The sequence below is a fragment of the Hesperophylax consimilis genome, chromosome 27, assembly GCF_061612785.1.
Source record: "Hesperophylax consimilis isolate HC1 chromosome 27, BYU_Hcon_1.0, whole genome shotgun sequence".
Lineage (NCBI taxonomy): Eukaryota > Metazoa > Arthropoda > Insecta > Trichoptera > Limnephilidae > Hesperophylax > Hesperophylax consimilis.
In genome coordinates, this window is record NC_142862.1 from 14,143,930 (window position 1) to 14,160,431 (window position 16,502).

General features: G+C 35.2%; 2 protein-coding genes across 7 annotated transcripts in view; one reads left to right on the forward strand and one right to left on the reverse strand.

Moving 5' to 3' along the window:
* Rbcn-3B (WD repeat-containing protein Rbcn-3B) overlaps window positions 1–9,529 on the reverse strand; it is a 140,718-nt gene extending 131,189 nt beyond the window's left edge. For all 5 annotated transcript variants that reach the window (XM_089648035.1, XM_089648033.1, XM_089648037.1 and 2 more), the window contains exon 1: window positions 9,394–9,529. The gene's annotated coding sequence lies outside the window, so the exon portion shown is untranslated. The remainder of the gene's footprint in view (window positions 1–9,393) is intronic.
* A 133-nt stretch (window positions 9,530–9,662) lies between these two features.
* The window catches only part of Lasp (LIM and SH3 domain protein Lasp), a 73,478-nt gene continuing 66,638 nt past the window's right edge, over window positions 9,663–16,502 (forward strand). For both annotated transcript variants that reach the window (XM_089648154.1, XM_089648155.1), the window contains exon 1: window positions 9,663–9,880. In XM_089648154.1, coding sequence (XP_089504280.1) covers window positions 9,812–9,880 — 69 coding nt within the window. In that variant the 5' untranslated portion in view covers window positions 9,663–9,811. The remainder of the gene's footprint in view (window positions 9,881–16,502) is intronic.

Below are 16,502 nucleotides of genomic sequence, written 5' to 3' on the forward strand. Positions count from 1 at the left end.
TAATAAATAGGTATGTACCTACATCGCTTGTTGTCGTAAAACCCATTTAACACGACAAGACATTTTGTGTACGAATTTTGTGTTCAAATCAACCACGTCTCGTTCGATAATTCTGGAAGGCCTTTACGTGGACAAGCGCTTTTTTTAAAATTAACTCCACACAGGAGGCCTTGAGGAAAATAATTTCCCTCAGGGCCTATGTCATATTTGAAGATGCTGTGAGGAGGGTTTTGGAGAGTAAGGAGTGAACATGTTGTAGGAAAGAGGAAACATAGAGGCCGGCAAATCGTTCCACAGCCGAGCTGTTGAACTCATGAAAGAGTCGCGAGCGGCGACCCGTTCTCATGTGACAAATGTCAACCGTGTACACATGTTGGGCGCGCGTTTGGCGTGTTGCCCGACTATGCACCGGTGCCGGGGGATCAATGACGCTAGTTCCTCGGAGCATCTTCCATTGAAATACCGGTAAAACAAGAATAGCATTCCTACCCGACGCCTGTGCTCTAAAAATTGCAATCTGTTTGTGAAGACTAGAGAATCTATCAAACGGACATGATTGGGTCTTTGAAACATTAAATTTGACGAGATTATTCTTACCCCAAGAGAAAACACTCGAGGGAACAACACGGAAGCACTTAAAATTACTAAAATAATAATAATAATAGAGCAAGTGAGACTACGGATACATCTCCATGATTTTACGTGGAGGGAAGATATAAAAAAAAAACTATGAGAGGTGGTAAATTATTTTGAATGAGAAACAACTTCCGTATAAGAAAAAAATACTGTTGACGATTTTTCTAGATGCGATAGGTACCGATAGGTAAGTCGATATTTTTTTAAATTTTACACGCTGAAAAAGGTAATTCCAAAGTTTAAAAAACTACAGCTTTTTCATTGAAAAAGTTATAAATCACCAGTAAAAAATATATACGTTATCGGTAACCATGTAAAACGGACTTCTCTCGATTTCCCGAAGTTCGTAGGATTGTATAGAGTGATAATATTCTTATTACGATGGCCATAGTTAGTCGTGCAAGCGGCCTTTAAAAAAAAGGTCCAGTTAAGGCCATCAACGCGCCATATGCTTTGTTACCTAGCCAGCGCTTTTTATAAAAAATTCAATCTCCCCAAGCGACGATTTAAATTACTGAATTCAACAATACTTTTATCATCCTTCTCTTTTAGACTTGAGCGTTTTACCGTAGAAATTTTGAAATGCACGATTTTTTACAAATATCTTTTGGTTTGGTATTAAAATTCTTCCGCGCCAAATGTTTTCTGTGCGTGTTGGTTTTACAATAAAATTGTGTGTTTTTCTGCCGTTCTGTAAAATTATAAAAGTATTGGTACGAAAAAAAATTTAAACAGATTAATATATTTTATGTGCATGCGCGAACCAATAACTTACCTCAATATTAAAAAGCATAACGCGTTAAAAGAGTTTTAATTGACAATATTGAAAATAACGCCATCTATCGGTGTAAAGTTTCTAAATATATTTTAAGAATAACCTTAAACAAGAATGTGTTTTATTTTTAACATCCTGGAGTGATTTTCCTACAATAAAATAGCATTCATCTCCTAATCAACCTCTGTGAAAACCAGAATTAAGTGTACAAGCGAAAACTGGACGTACTTTGTTTACTACTAAGTTTGTTTTTACAACTCATTCTTGCACGCTTAAGAGCTCGGTTGTGGAATAACTTGTCGGTCTTTGTGTTTCCACCATAATAAGTTCACTTCTTCGATTACTTTAAAAGAGCCTCGACACTATTATCTCCAAACATGACATTGGGAAAGTCGAGTCAATATAAAAATACATAATCATGGTAAACATAATATAACAATTTTGAAATCTACAAAGTTTTTTGTTCATGTCCTGTTAAAGAATGTGTAGTGAACTCATAGAAAGAAGAATAGTAGTAGCCGTCAATCATACGTAGAAAATGAGATTTTGTGTCTTCAGCGAATATATTATTGGTTAGCACACTTTGTAAGCTAAGTAAACTATGAAACTAGCATGTCAGTACAACAATCCAATGTAGCGCTTGTTTATCTTCTAACTAGCTCAGACGGAGTAAATAAAGATAACATATATAGGAATGTATATACACAGTGTCCAAAAACTAGAGGTACCATTGGGAAATTGGTGAATCTACATCACAAGAGAACCAAATTTTATTTTATTTTTTTCATCGAAGTATTTTGATTTTTACTTTATAACTTTTTTCCAGCAGCTAAATGGTTAATTAAAAAGCTTTCGGAGCCTGGATTCACGCTTCAACGCCTTTTAGACACGCATTTAGAGAATAAACAAACTACTCAACCTCTGTGCGACCTCTCCTGGAATATGATTTCCAAATATGAAATTCATATTTTGCAAAAGATATATATCTTTTAGAGAGCGTACATTGACGATTTACAAAAACACCAAGAGGTTTAAAAGACCTGCAATATGAAGATAGACTCAAGGAACTAAGATTATAAGAAAGAAGAAAAAGGGTTGACTTGATTGACACTTATCCACCAACAAAAATATAAATCTCTGGACACTCAAAAATAATTAGTAAAACATGTTTTGGATCCAATCCTAGGAAACACTTCCTTGCGAACAGAGTAGGGGAAGTATGGAACAAACTTACACAACATGCCGTTGATTCTACGAATATAAACTAATTTAAAGCCCCATTGGATTCTTATTTGAAGAGAAGAAAGGATTAACTTATTTTGAATTTAAAACAACTCAATTACTGTTAAACTTATTGTGAAACGAGATATGAGCGCAACAGCAGAATGCTGCCTTCTCATTAAATAATAATACTTGACTAGATTTACCCGAAAATAAAAACATGGTTTTCTTAAATGGTAATTAACATTATATTGTACTATAAATATATATTATAATATAATAATAATTAGTTTTAAAACACGCATACACACTAAGTTTTATTATTTAATGCAATCACATACAAAGAATAGAAATATAGAAAATATAAAAATACACATAGAATAAAAAAGTTATAAATATAGTAAGTAATTGGTAATGAAAATTACAAACAAACTGTACACTGTACAGGGTGTTCCAAAAAGATGCTACCACTTACATGGGATTGACTTTTATTTTAAGAACACACGATATGTGCACAAGCCCAAATAATTAATATTATGATGATTCTTTAAATAATATTATAAGTACCATAGTAAGTTATTTGAGTCCATTTAAAAAAATATATATTTTATCAACATACACACTCAAACTTAAGAGGAAGCTACGAGCCAAAAATGTGTATATTCTTGGTATACCTTATATCGTAGGTAATAGGCATTAAAATCGCTTGACAAACAGAATCTAGAAACATTCGATTTCAAGCAAAAAACTGGTTTTTCATTTATTTTGTAAATAATTTTATAAGAAAACAAAAAAGTTAATCAAGTGAAACTGTCACAGATAATCTTAGCTATAATATCACTTCGAAGAGTACGTTGACTGTCTCGCTACCTTGCAAGCAACTATTAACGAAAAGGATTACACCAACTCCATAATTATCGGAGATTTTAATGCTAATCCAGATTCACTTTTCGGAATAGAACTTAAATCTTTCTGTCAAGAATATGATTTTATATGTGCTGACACCGAAATGTTACCAGAAAATTCATATACATATATTAGTGACGCACACCACACCACTAGGTGGCTGGACCACTGCTTAATGACAAAAAATATCTTCAAGCAGATTCTAGACATGAAAATATATTACGACGTGGACTGGACAGACCATCGGCCTCTCGAACTTACCCTACAAACGGAAGGAATACCAACTACCGAAATATATACATGTATGAAAACTGACCGAGCAACTTGGAATCCAAAGAATGAACGCGACATTCAGAGTTATAATATAACCTAACAAGTTTTTCTACAAAATATTCAACAAGATTTTATATCGAACGAGAGAATTGGCAACCCTGCAATTGCGAACATCGAGGCACTATATACCCACATAGTGGACGCACTACGACACGCTGCGATTGAAGCATTTTACAAACAAAGATCACAACGGCATAAACAAATATGTGGTTGGAATGACTTCGTCGCGCAAAAATACGCAGAATCGAGACGCGCTATGATGATCTGGATTGAAAATGGTAGGCCCCATGAGGGCTCCATTGCGGTGGAAAGAAAGTTAAAGCGTGCAGCGTTCAAACTAGCATTGAAAAAATGTCAAAACGACTCCAAACAAATTCAAATGGATAAAATAGCTGGAGCTTTACATAGCCGTGACTTTAAACAGTTTTGGAATAAGACAAATAAACACTGCAACATACGATGTAAAATTCCGTGCAATATAAATGGAGAAACGAACACTAAAGCTATTGCTAACATTTTTGCAGAACACTTCGCCACCTCTTTACCGACCTCTTCAATCCCCGCAAGCGAACCACCACTGAGTCGTTTAACAAACCAAGACAGCGGCTAATTGATCACAGCAGACATGGTCATTACCGCCCTGAGACAAATGAAAACTGGGAAATCAGCGGGTCATGACGGACTGAGTACCGAACACATCAAACACGCTGGAGGACCGATTTTTCTACTGCTGGCGAGTTTGTTTACCGACATCTTGAAGAACGGATACTTGCCAACAAATATGACAAGAACTATAATAACACCTGTTCTCAAATCTAAATCGTTGGACTCTACCTCCCAAGACAGCTATAGACCAATCTCATAATTTATATTTTTAAGTAGTTTTCGAGTAATTTATATTTTTATTTGTATTCTACTCAAGTGAAGCGATAGAAAAACCTTCAATTTATCTAAAGCATATTTTTTGGTATTCATAATGTCCACCAATTCGTTATAAAGATTAATCAAATTAGTGAACATCCTGTGTTTTAGTGCATTTTGAGTGGAGGTATTTTTTATTCTTTAGTATGGAATTTTAGTACATTTTTTTTATCAATGTTTATTGTCTAACTACGCGGCATTACGTCGGGTTCCCCAGCGTTACCAGCGGGGTTATTGTCATTGCTTTTACGGAAATTTGAAATGTGTTGCTTACTCATTTTTTAAAAAAACATCATATTGGCATGTAGGTGATTTTAGTCGGGGTCGCGCTCATTATTTGAGTTGCATTATATTATGGAAAAGCGTCAATTTTACCGCTTTGAATTTAACTTTTTTAATTTTTTTTTAATTTAATCTTAATGTCAGAAGATACTACGATGTAAGTTAAAACAATCGATAAAACTAAAATGACAAACACAAATCATCTGAAAAACTCAGATCAACATACCTAGCGACACAATTCAAAACTGTATAGCGACCTCTCCCTCTTATTATCAAAGTACGCATGTAACAGAAAAAGATGTTTAGTTATTACGTTTTACTTGATGCTTGACTTAATATGACTTGTAACTTAATACAGAGTAATAATAATAATAATAACATGGCATTTATATAGCGTAGTTTAGTGTCATTTCACTTCAAGTGTGCTTTACTATAACAAACTTAAAAACGGTAATTTGGTATTAGTGGTCATGTTCTTAAAATTATTCCTACAGTGTGTCTTACCCAATACAGATCTAATATTATAACACTAAATATACTGTTTATACAAAGTGATGAAAAAACTTAAAATAACAATAATAGCAGGACAAGACAAAACAAGAACATTAAAACTAAAATATAATATAAAACAGGTGGCAGTTTGTGCTTAGAAATGAGAATCTTCTGAGCAGACATTTAAAGAAGGTACAATAAGGAGGCAACCGAAACCAAAACAACTACCGGAAGTTTTAGAATATGGCTTATTATAAAATATTGAAATAAGTTAAGATTTATGAATGGTAAGATTTTTTAAATAATTTTGCTATTAAAACCCGTTTAAATTCAACCAAATTCAGGAAATAAGTAAGAGCTGAGGGAAGTCTATTCCAGATGAGCGGGCCTGTTACATGTAAAGAGCGATCATAGTAAACCGCTCGATTTGACCTTACTTTGGAGCGTATTTGACATCAGATTTCTTTTGACCAATTATGGAGCATATACTCAGTAAAGCTTTTAAATCATTTTTAAAGAATGATTTATTAATTCTGAGAGTAAAAATATAGAAATATATAAGTATATACAGAATCCATGTTTTTTGATCTACATGAATATGTTTATAAAAAGTCTACATTTTTTACTCAAATTCTTTATTATGATAATATAATAATAATATTAATAATTATATAATAATTTTATTTTTTTCCGACTTTATGTCCGGGTTAAATCTTTCCCACAGGAAAAACTAAACCCTTCCACGCACTTTTCCACAAATGATCATCTAGTCAATCCACATTATGCAAGTGCATTATATAAGCATAATAAATACAAAACAATACAACAACAACACGTTAAATCACCAGAGATCAAATGGGAAAATAATTCACCCACTCCAGATATTTTCATATCAGAGGGTTCGGCTCGGTAGAACTTCTAATTGGACCTATAAATCCTACTAATCCCTCAATATAAATATTTAAAAAATCTTTCGTAAGAAAGAAAAAATCTCCTACATGTATTTAAAATGACTGATTTTAATAATAATATTATTTGTATTTTTTTTTTAATTATGTAGTTCCATATGAGTGGTAACATCTCATTGGACAACCCTGTATATCGTTAGAAATTGCATAAGTGTGAGTGTACATAGTGTTAGTTATTTGATATTTGATCTTTCTTTTCCAGTCAACCACATTAAGAGGAAGCTACAAGCCAAAAAGGTGTATATTCTTGGTATGCCTTATATCGTCATGCACAGGCATCAAAATCGCTTGAAAAATGGAGTCGAAAAAAGCTCGATTTCAAGCGTAAAACTGGATTTTATTTATTTTGTAAATAATTTGATAAGAGAGCAAAAAAGTTAATGAAGGTAAACTGTCACAGATAACCTCAGTTATAATATTTTAAAGTTGTTTCTTTTATTCGTTCATACATTTCTATTGAATAAATACATTTTTTATTTATTTTTATTTATTTTACAATTTAAATCTGCTAAACTGCTTTTGCAGTAGTAGTAGTAGTTTACATTTATATTTTTTATTGAGTTTTAAATTTATTAATTTTCTATTTATGTAGATGAGAAATAGTACAGGACCCAAGACACTGCCTTGTGGTACTCCATACCTGATATCTACTTTGTCACTGCTGTATTTATATATGTTAGTTGCGTGTAAGGTTTTAATTGAATAGCCTTAAATGTGAACCCTTCACCCCCCTTTTCCCCTTGTCCCCTTTCCTGCTAATCCGGGCCAAATAACGAGGTAACATTATTCATCGTTGCATTTTTAGTCACCGCGAAGAATTGTTGTGTCGTTGTGAATACCCACAAAATGTTGAACTCGGTTGTGATTTTTTGGAATATCACATCGTCAAGAGAAACATTTAACCCGCCTCAGTGAACATCGCTGTTTTATGTTATGTGAACAAAGTGTCAAAAGGAATTGCCTTAATTATATTTGAACACTGATCTGTGTAAAAGGAACCAGCGGATATGGAAGACCGGATCGAGCGGTAAGTCTTTTGGCCTTTCCCAATCTTTCCTCTCCTGTAAACAATATAAGGCAAATTCAATTCGTTTGTTACTTTGTTAAGCTCTTATCGCACTCCCCCATCTCCGCACAATTGCGAGCGAAAGATTTGCGCACCACCATATGTTCTATTTTCAATGTAACTGACTAACCATTTTATACGGATCGGACAGGATGTGGACCAATTATGCTCATATATTTAGTTCTATACTTCAGTTATTAGGCAATCTAAACAGAGGAAATCGAAAATAGATCAACATCAAAGTTCGGTACAGATAAGGAGTGTATCGAGGTGACAAGGTGATGAGGTGAGGTGACAGTTATAGTTCTACCACTCTGACTTCGCTACACATATTGCAGGAATTTAAAAAAAATTTCTAGCTGGTATTTTTTTTTCCCACACAGAGGAGGCCCTGAAAAAAATAATTTTCCTCAGGGTCTATGTTATCTTTAGGAATGCGGGAGGGTCGTTTTGAGGAGAGGAAGGAGTGAACATGGGTCTTGAAGAGACCCATGTTGTAAGAGGGAGGAAACATGGAGGCCGGCTAATCGTTCCACAGCCAAGCTGTTGAACTCAAGAACGAATTGTAGAAGCCACCCGTTCTCATGCGACATATGCCGATAGGTGTATCCCTCAGGGGCGGCCTTGTGCGGGCGCTCCGGGCGCCCACTGGCCAAGTCAAGAAGGAGCTAAGACGCTGATAACACTAGCGCCAGGCGCCGTTTGGCTCAGGGCCGGCCCTGGCTTCCCTATCAACAAAGAACAACTACGTTCCAAAATAGTGACTCAAAAGGTAAACTGTTTATATTGTGCATATAAAACACAGATAAGACTAATGATAACTTACAATTGTGACACATGGTGCCTAACCCAAATACAGAAGATAAATAAGAAGTCATATAGTGTTTCCCACAAAATACATTCAAATTATTGAAACAATATTAACCCCTAGAGCAATGTTGGGAGATATTTCTCCCAACCTGGAATATTCAATTGTGATGTGAAGATGGTATTATATCATTATAGGCTGTTATTATATCATTATAGGCTAGTTGCTTGACAGAACTGAAATAATAACAGAACTTGAAAAAATCTTTCACAGACTTTTAAAATTAACTTTGAAATTTGAAGAAATGGTGGAATTCTCTGAAACAACCCGTCCTTAGTGTTTTTTATGCAGACTTCTAAACAAAAAAAAGACTAAGAATTAGAAATTCGTCGTGAATTTTTAAAAATAATTAGAAAACAAGAGAGTTGCAACCAACTCTGTCTGTTTATTCTATCTCTGCATGAGCATAATTATTTCAATTAGAATCGAATTAGTTTGCAAAAATATTTTACAAATCAGTTGAGCCTTGAAGCTAAAATAATCCGAGTGATGAATGATGTCACCAGCTAATGTTTTAATCACCAAACAAATGAAATCGTCTGGCAAAATACGCCTTGAAGATGTCTACAATTGATTTCAATGCTGAAGTGGAGATATATGCAAATTAAAAAGGTCACATGAGACGGGGTAAACAAAACAAAAAAAATGAATTGCTATAGTTTTGATAAGGAAATGATAAAAAGATGCAAATCTTGCGTAATTGTTTAGTAAACAAATACGAAATTAGTTCATTGTGAGTGGATTACAACGTTCTGTGACAATGGATTGCTTTTTGTACATTTTTATTTCACTTCAAAAGACCTTTGCAAGATGATTAGCTCCTGTCACAAAAATTGTATGCCCTTGTAGATAATTTGTCAAGGGGCGTAAATGAGTAAGCGAATAACAAAAAGTTTTAAAACAGGTGTAGAAGTCATTTTCGTACCTTCAATTCTGGTGAATTTTAGCTGTTGACAATTTATTATGAATTTACAACATATTTTTCACAGCGGCTGAAAACGTCAATGATCACTTGACAGATAGATCGACCGAACTTTTGTGACTAACTTCACGACGGTTCCAAAGCTCAAACACGAAGACTTCACGGTTGTTCCAAACCTTAACATATGAAAGACTTCACGCAAGATCGAAACCTCAACTATTGTATTATTGTAGTGTTCGTACAGTCAGTCCTCCGCCATTTGTCATTTTTTGTCATGCGCAGTTTGAGTACGGTCGCTAACTTCTCGAAGCGGGAAATGTGTTTAGTGTGAGTGCCAAAGCCCGTGTTTATTGAAAAATAAGTGAAATTAATGTTTGATCTATTATATTCAATAGTGTACTGAAAACAGTGAAACGTGAAAATGAATAAAACATGCGCCAGATGTGAAAAAATAGTTTACCCGATAGAGGAGTTAAAATGTTTGGACAAGGTAAGATAGAGATGACAATCGCCTTTTTAGAATCTTATTCTGACAGCTTTTCAAGTATTTGTGTTTATTTGTAGAACTTATGCATGCTTTCAGATAAAGTGAGAAATTTTAAACTTGTTTTGTTCACTTTTGCAACAAGTTGGCTACATAAAATCGTGTAAATGCACGCTTTCGAAGTAGTTGTAAAACTTTTTTTGTGTTGCCCATCCCTTTTGAAACTTTTAAAGCACTTTGGATAACGCATTATTGAAAGGTCCTAAAAGACAGCGGTTGCGGGAGTTTCCAATGGATTCAGCGGGAATTTTGCGGTATACTGGGTAAATTTAACCAGGAAATGCGTTCTTATTCTGCATAATTGGCGAATTATTAAAAATGTGTCAGTGTGGAGTGATGTCATTACGAAATTATTGTCTTTTATACGGAACAATAGTAGCCGAGTCTGTTGTAATCATATTATACGGACGTAAAACGTTTCTTGAATATAAATAACAGTCGTAATTGATTATACAACTCGTATAATATTATGGCTGGGTTAATTGGTTTCCGAGTAGATATTTCACTTTTGCTCTCGACGGAAGGCCATGTATGTGGCGTTCGTTAGAAATTGTGAACATTCGAATTTTGAACTTTCATTCACAGACCATAATCTTCGAACACCACATTGAAAGTTTATGTTTCGAACATAATTTTATTTAAAATGAACCTAGCAGACTAGTACTTCATTTATTATAGTGTTATTTGTATGGAAACTATTTTTTACATTAGCTCCACACAGGAGTATAGCCTATGTCTTCCTTGAGGATAATGTGTGAATGGTCATTTTTATAAAAGGAAGGATGGGAAGTTCTAGGAAGGAATAAAGGTACAAGGGGTGGGTAGGAACCTGGGGGTCACTCTGTCCAGGAGTGATGGACGTGTGAATCCATCCCTCACAAGGTAGGCCTCCCTCTCACAAGGCGATGTTCTGAGAGAGTCAGTCTGTTAGAGAGGTCAAAAGGTCTGCCGATCCAGCCTGCCACGCAGTTGGAGGACAAGATCAAGACCCGGATAAACCTCACCTCATGAAACCGGGCACCCCTGCTAAGTCACAAAACGTAGCGAACCACTTTGTTTGACTCTTGGCAGAGGTGTAGGTTATCCAATAAATGGTTCCGGGGCGGCGGTACTCATACCCACCTCCCAAAATTGTAATTTATTTCATAGAAAACTATGGAAAATAACTTTTTTATATATTTTTTTTTCCACATTCGAAATACCTTGAACGCACGTACAGTGTACAACAGAGCCTGCAATTGTAATATACGTGAGAATACGTATATTTTTTACCTTCGAGTTTGGAGATAAGATAAAATAATACACGTTTGCAAAGATATAAATATCTTTACTTATATCAAACGCACACAGCCATCACAGTGTCGCGTATGGGTATGCAGAGAATCTGCCCACATCATTTACTGGGATTTTACGGAACTTTCGACCAAAAATTAAAAAAAAAAGTTTTTCAAATCTATTTTCAGGTAATATCTTAAATTTTTACGAGGTACATAAAATTGGCAATATAGGCAACTTAACTGTTAAAAATCAATACTTTATATTTCTGATAACATTGTTATCAGAAATAATATTTTATTGCACCAAGTTTATTATTTTTCTTGGTAAACCGATTAGAGTTATAATTTGTATTTACTTTTTATTCAAAGAATTCAACATCTCACTCCCACGACTTTATATGTAGACGCAATAGATCCAAAGTGATAGTATAAATAATTCTGGTGAGAGAATCGAAATGCTTCTCTAAATTGATTTAGTCGACCAGATCTGAATAGTCTCATTTTCTTCCACATCTCCCTCCCCTCCCCTTTTCACCTCACGGTATACCTACCACAAATTGGGGATGCAATTTCTTTAAGACCCCGCATTCCCAATTTCTACCGATTTATAACAAGTTTCTCTTTAAGTTCCAAAAAAATATATGTTATTTTTTAAGATAATATCTATACATTTGTTACGCCGAAACGTTAATTATATGAAATTCCCTCGATGGAAAAAAAATCGCAAAGTAAGCTCAGAAAATTATTAAAAACTCGTTTTGTTCTATTATTTAATATGTTATAGGCATGAAAAAATTCACTGTGTATCTTTAAATGCAACTTAAGCATTTCTGGAGAGATTTTTGCTCTATTTCAAACGAGTCGTGTTTTGTTAAATTTTCACCATTTTCGCTTCAATATAATGGTTTTTTTAATATTAGTGCGCTCACTCTAACATTCCTATATACATATCTCCCTTTCAAACCATCCTTGAACGCTTACTACGGGGCCTTAAGTCCTCCGTTAACCCCTAGAATGCCAAGGGTAAAATGCCATTCGCTTGTCGTACGCAGGCAGACACTATTTTCGTAATAATTCACACGATTTTAAAAAAAAGAATTATTTAAGAAATAAGGTAAGTACTATATAAATTGCATTGGGTTTCATATTGTAAGATTTTAGTACCACTCTTCCATGGAAGTGTGATTGGAAGATGTGTGGCCGAAGTGATTTCTTAAAAATCCCTATATGTTTAATGAATGACTGTACTATATGTATGTATAAGAAAAATCACATAATTTTATTTGCCTGCGATGACATCTGCAGGTAGCATACATGTTACTAGAGCTCTGTGCAAAGCGCAATTTAAGTAACTTTTATTATTTTATGTTTATGGTGACATTTGTTGGACTAATTCCAGTGACTTCCGTTAAAACAAACAGTCGCAAATTTTCTTATAGCCCAGCTACACTACACGCGAAGTTGATCGAAGTTGACCGAATACGATAGTGTGGGCACGAACTTCGCTTCGCTTCGGGCATCTTCGCTTCGCTTCGCAAGACTTCCGATTGTTGTCGGTAAGGCTAAGGACTCACGGAGCGATTTTTACCCGCGCCCGCCGCGGTTGCGGGCCCGCAGCCTCTGTAGAATGCAGATATGTATGTAAAAAATTAAAGCACATTTCACGACGCGTTTTACGCCCGCGGCGTGTGCGATTGTTTGCGGGGCCCGCTGCACCCGCGGTCATCTTGTACCGGCGGCGCGGCCGCGGTCCCGCGGCCGCGGCGGGTTGCCCCCGCGCGCTCTGCGATCGGTTGGCGGGCGAGTTAGTGGAACTCAGTCTTGCAACCGCCCGTCTTGCGATAATCAACCGCCAAGATTGCGGGCGATAACCGCGACCGCGGCGGCTGCGTCACCGCAAAAAAGAGCGGTCTCGTGAGTTTTGAAAATAAAACTCCATTCCGCCACCGCAGCGGACGCGGGTAAAAATCGCTCCGTGAGTCCTTAGCCTAAATGCGCCCGAGTCAAAGGACTCGAAGCGTCACGGCATAAATAAACCAATCACTGACTGGTTGGACTGAGTTACTCGCGAAGTACACGAGTGTGTGGGCACGCACTTCGAACTTCGTCGAGGACTTCGTCGAAGCGTCGAAGCGAGTAGTGTAGCGGCCGCTTTAGGCACGAAGCGCGGGAGTGATTTCTTAACCCCACACTTATTTACTAAAAATGCCTAATCCAAGAAAAGGTTTTTCATGGCCTGCGTTTCGTGAACCAAAATAATTTAAATAGGTTACTGATTTCTTGTGATGTTATAAAGTACCATTTGTGGGTGAAAATTATTTATTATAACGGAAAAGTATTTCGATTATGAAAGTTTGTGAAATAATAGTAAAGTATAAAGAAAAAGTGTTGCAAATAGCTAAGCCATCAGCAAATAATACAACAATCACAAGCCTGAATTTCCGCTTATAATTTTTAATTCTTGTTGAGATTACTGTTTCTGAATTTAAAAAAACTCTAGATATATTTATGCATTGTTTTAAGTATTTAAAAAATATCATCAACACAAAGAATAATGTTAATCCATCAAAAATACATAATCACTAATTGAACAAAGATTACTGCAATGCTGTACCTACGAATTAGTTGATTTCATTATCAGGATTTTTTTTTATTCATTTAACTCATTCAGCCATTCACCGCCCCCAATTTGCCTTCGAGGCCACCACCGCCCCCCCTGGATCTCACCATCGCCCCTTAGGAAACTCCACTTCAAATGATAGCCATAAATAAATAGAGTCTGTCTGGTGCATTATTAGATCGATGCCAGACGCGCTGGCTGCAAGCTGCGAGCTGCATCCGCCACGCGACAAAGTACCTACAACAACTGGTATAGTAATGTAATAGACAGTGATTGCATTCTTGTGAACATTAGACAATCGGCGGTAGACGATAGTCGTACCCAGATATCGAACCCCTGACCTCATTTCGCCAGTGCGGCGCACTACCGATTGCCGATTCGCTTTCACACCGAACGACAGCTGACCTTAGGCCGATTGAACAGCTGCGAAATGTCATACTATCACGATTTAAAGTCCTATTGATTTTAAATTAAGGCGAAGCTTAGTGCTAAATCACTATTTTGATTAATCTTTATAACGAATTGGTGTAAATTATGAATACCAAAAAATATGCGTTAGATAAATTGAAGGTTTTCCTATCGTTTCGCTTGAGTATAATACAAATAAAAAAATAAATTACTCAATAAAAAATATAAATCTAAATTATTGGTATTTTCGGTTAAAGACGGGATTTCAGCCTTAGAATGAATATGATGCACGTGCATTTGTCTTGATAATACTCGTATATCATGACGAAGTGCGGAAATTATTCGGATTTTCGTGAACACGTGTCCGACTTCATGATAATATATTTGTAATTTACTAAAAGTTTATCAGGTAACCTGTCAATTCATTATTAAGGCCTGCATTCGCGTTTTTAACCGGATTACCAATAATTTGAAGAGATTCTTGATTAATTAGCAATACTCACTTTTCACCGTGTTTATATTAGGACAAGTTGTTTCACAGAATTTGAACAATTCATCAAATTTCAAAGCTTATTTTCAAGGTCTGTGGAGGTTCTATTCAAGTTATTTTGTTATTTCAGTTTCGTGAAACAACTGACCGATAGTGATATAAGAACAGAACTTGAATAGAACCTTTACAGAACTTGAAAATGGGCTTTGAAATTTGATGAGTTGTTTCTAATTCTGTGAAATAACTCATCCTCAGAATTTGAATGGATAAACCGATGTTCGTTGTAGGTTTTGTAAATTTTCCCCTATTTCTGGTGAAATTATCGAATATCCAAATTCTTTTATGAACAGATAATCAAATATCGTTGACCCGTTGTCTGGGAGTCGAGAGGTCTTATTGTCTACATTGACGACATCGTTTTTCTTTCAAATCGGTATACATCACACTCATGGGGATTTTATTTTTACTGGTCAAACGTGAAGACATAACTTCAATTTATAGCATTGAAAATATGCCGTAAATTATTCGCTTTCTTGAGCGTGTGGGAATTATTCATATTAGTGAGTAATTGAGATTAATTATTTTGTCCATTAAAGCCACTTAATAGAGTGTTGACCACAGTTTTCTTAGCGCGAGGAATGGCCCCAATGGAGACGAAGTGCCGGCCTGGTTATACGAGTACCTACTGTATCTAATTGGAGAGAATATTCTATGAAAATATTGTCTTGGAAAGAATTTGCGGAATGCTGAGATAAATAATGCAATTCTTAAAGTAAATGCATTAATTTGATGGATTCTATGGTTTACTCGAAGTAACTATTTTATTTTGCACAGTTTTGTCGTAAACTATAAATTGAAAATGAATTTAAAGTAGTTATACCATTAAAAATAATAATATTTAGTTTTAAGGCGAAGCTTAGTGCTAAATCACTATTTTGATTAATCTTTATAACGAAATGGTGTACATTATGAATACCAAAACATATGTTTTAGATAAATTGAAGGTTTTCCTATCGTTTCGCTTGAGTAGAATACAAATAAAATAAAAAAATTACTCAATAAAAAACATAAATGTAAACTACTAAAAAAAATATTTTCTCAATAGAAATGTATGAACGCATAAAGGAAACACTCGATTATTTCTAGGCTTGCTTATTTAATGACTTGCTGATTTAATAACACTCGATTATTTCTGGGTTTATATAATGACTTGTCAAAAAACACTCGATTATTTCAAAGGCCGAGATATATTCTACTCGCAGTATTCAATTAAAGCATACAAAATATTACTAAGCGATTACATTTTCAAGCCAAAAACACATGATTTTGCATTTGTTTGCAGTGCTTCGCCTTAACCACGTTTTATTATTTAAATGCAACCGACATGTTGCGTGAGTTTAGCTCACCTGATCAGGGTTTACTTTACTAATGGGGCTAACAGATTACGCTATACGCATCATGGCTTGGCCTATTTCAGGAAATCGCTCGCCATACAATCCAAATAGGATTGTATGACGAGCTATATGTTGAAATAGGCCAGGCCACGAGACTAGCGTAGGCTGTCACAGGCTTAATTTAGAAAAATGTAAACTTAAAGATGTAATTTTTGAAGAAATGAGAGATGGGTGTATTTACAATGAAAACAAATTTTCTGATTATTGATAATATTTAAATTCTTTACACTTTTTATAATTCTTTTTCTCTTTCTTCTTCTTCGTTTGTCTTTGATAAATGATTAGAGAACTCCGACTCCTTTATCCAAATTTCAAAATT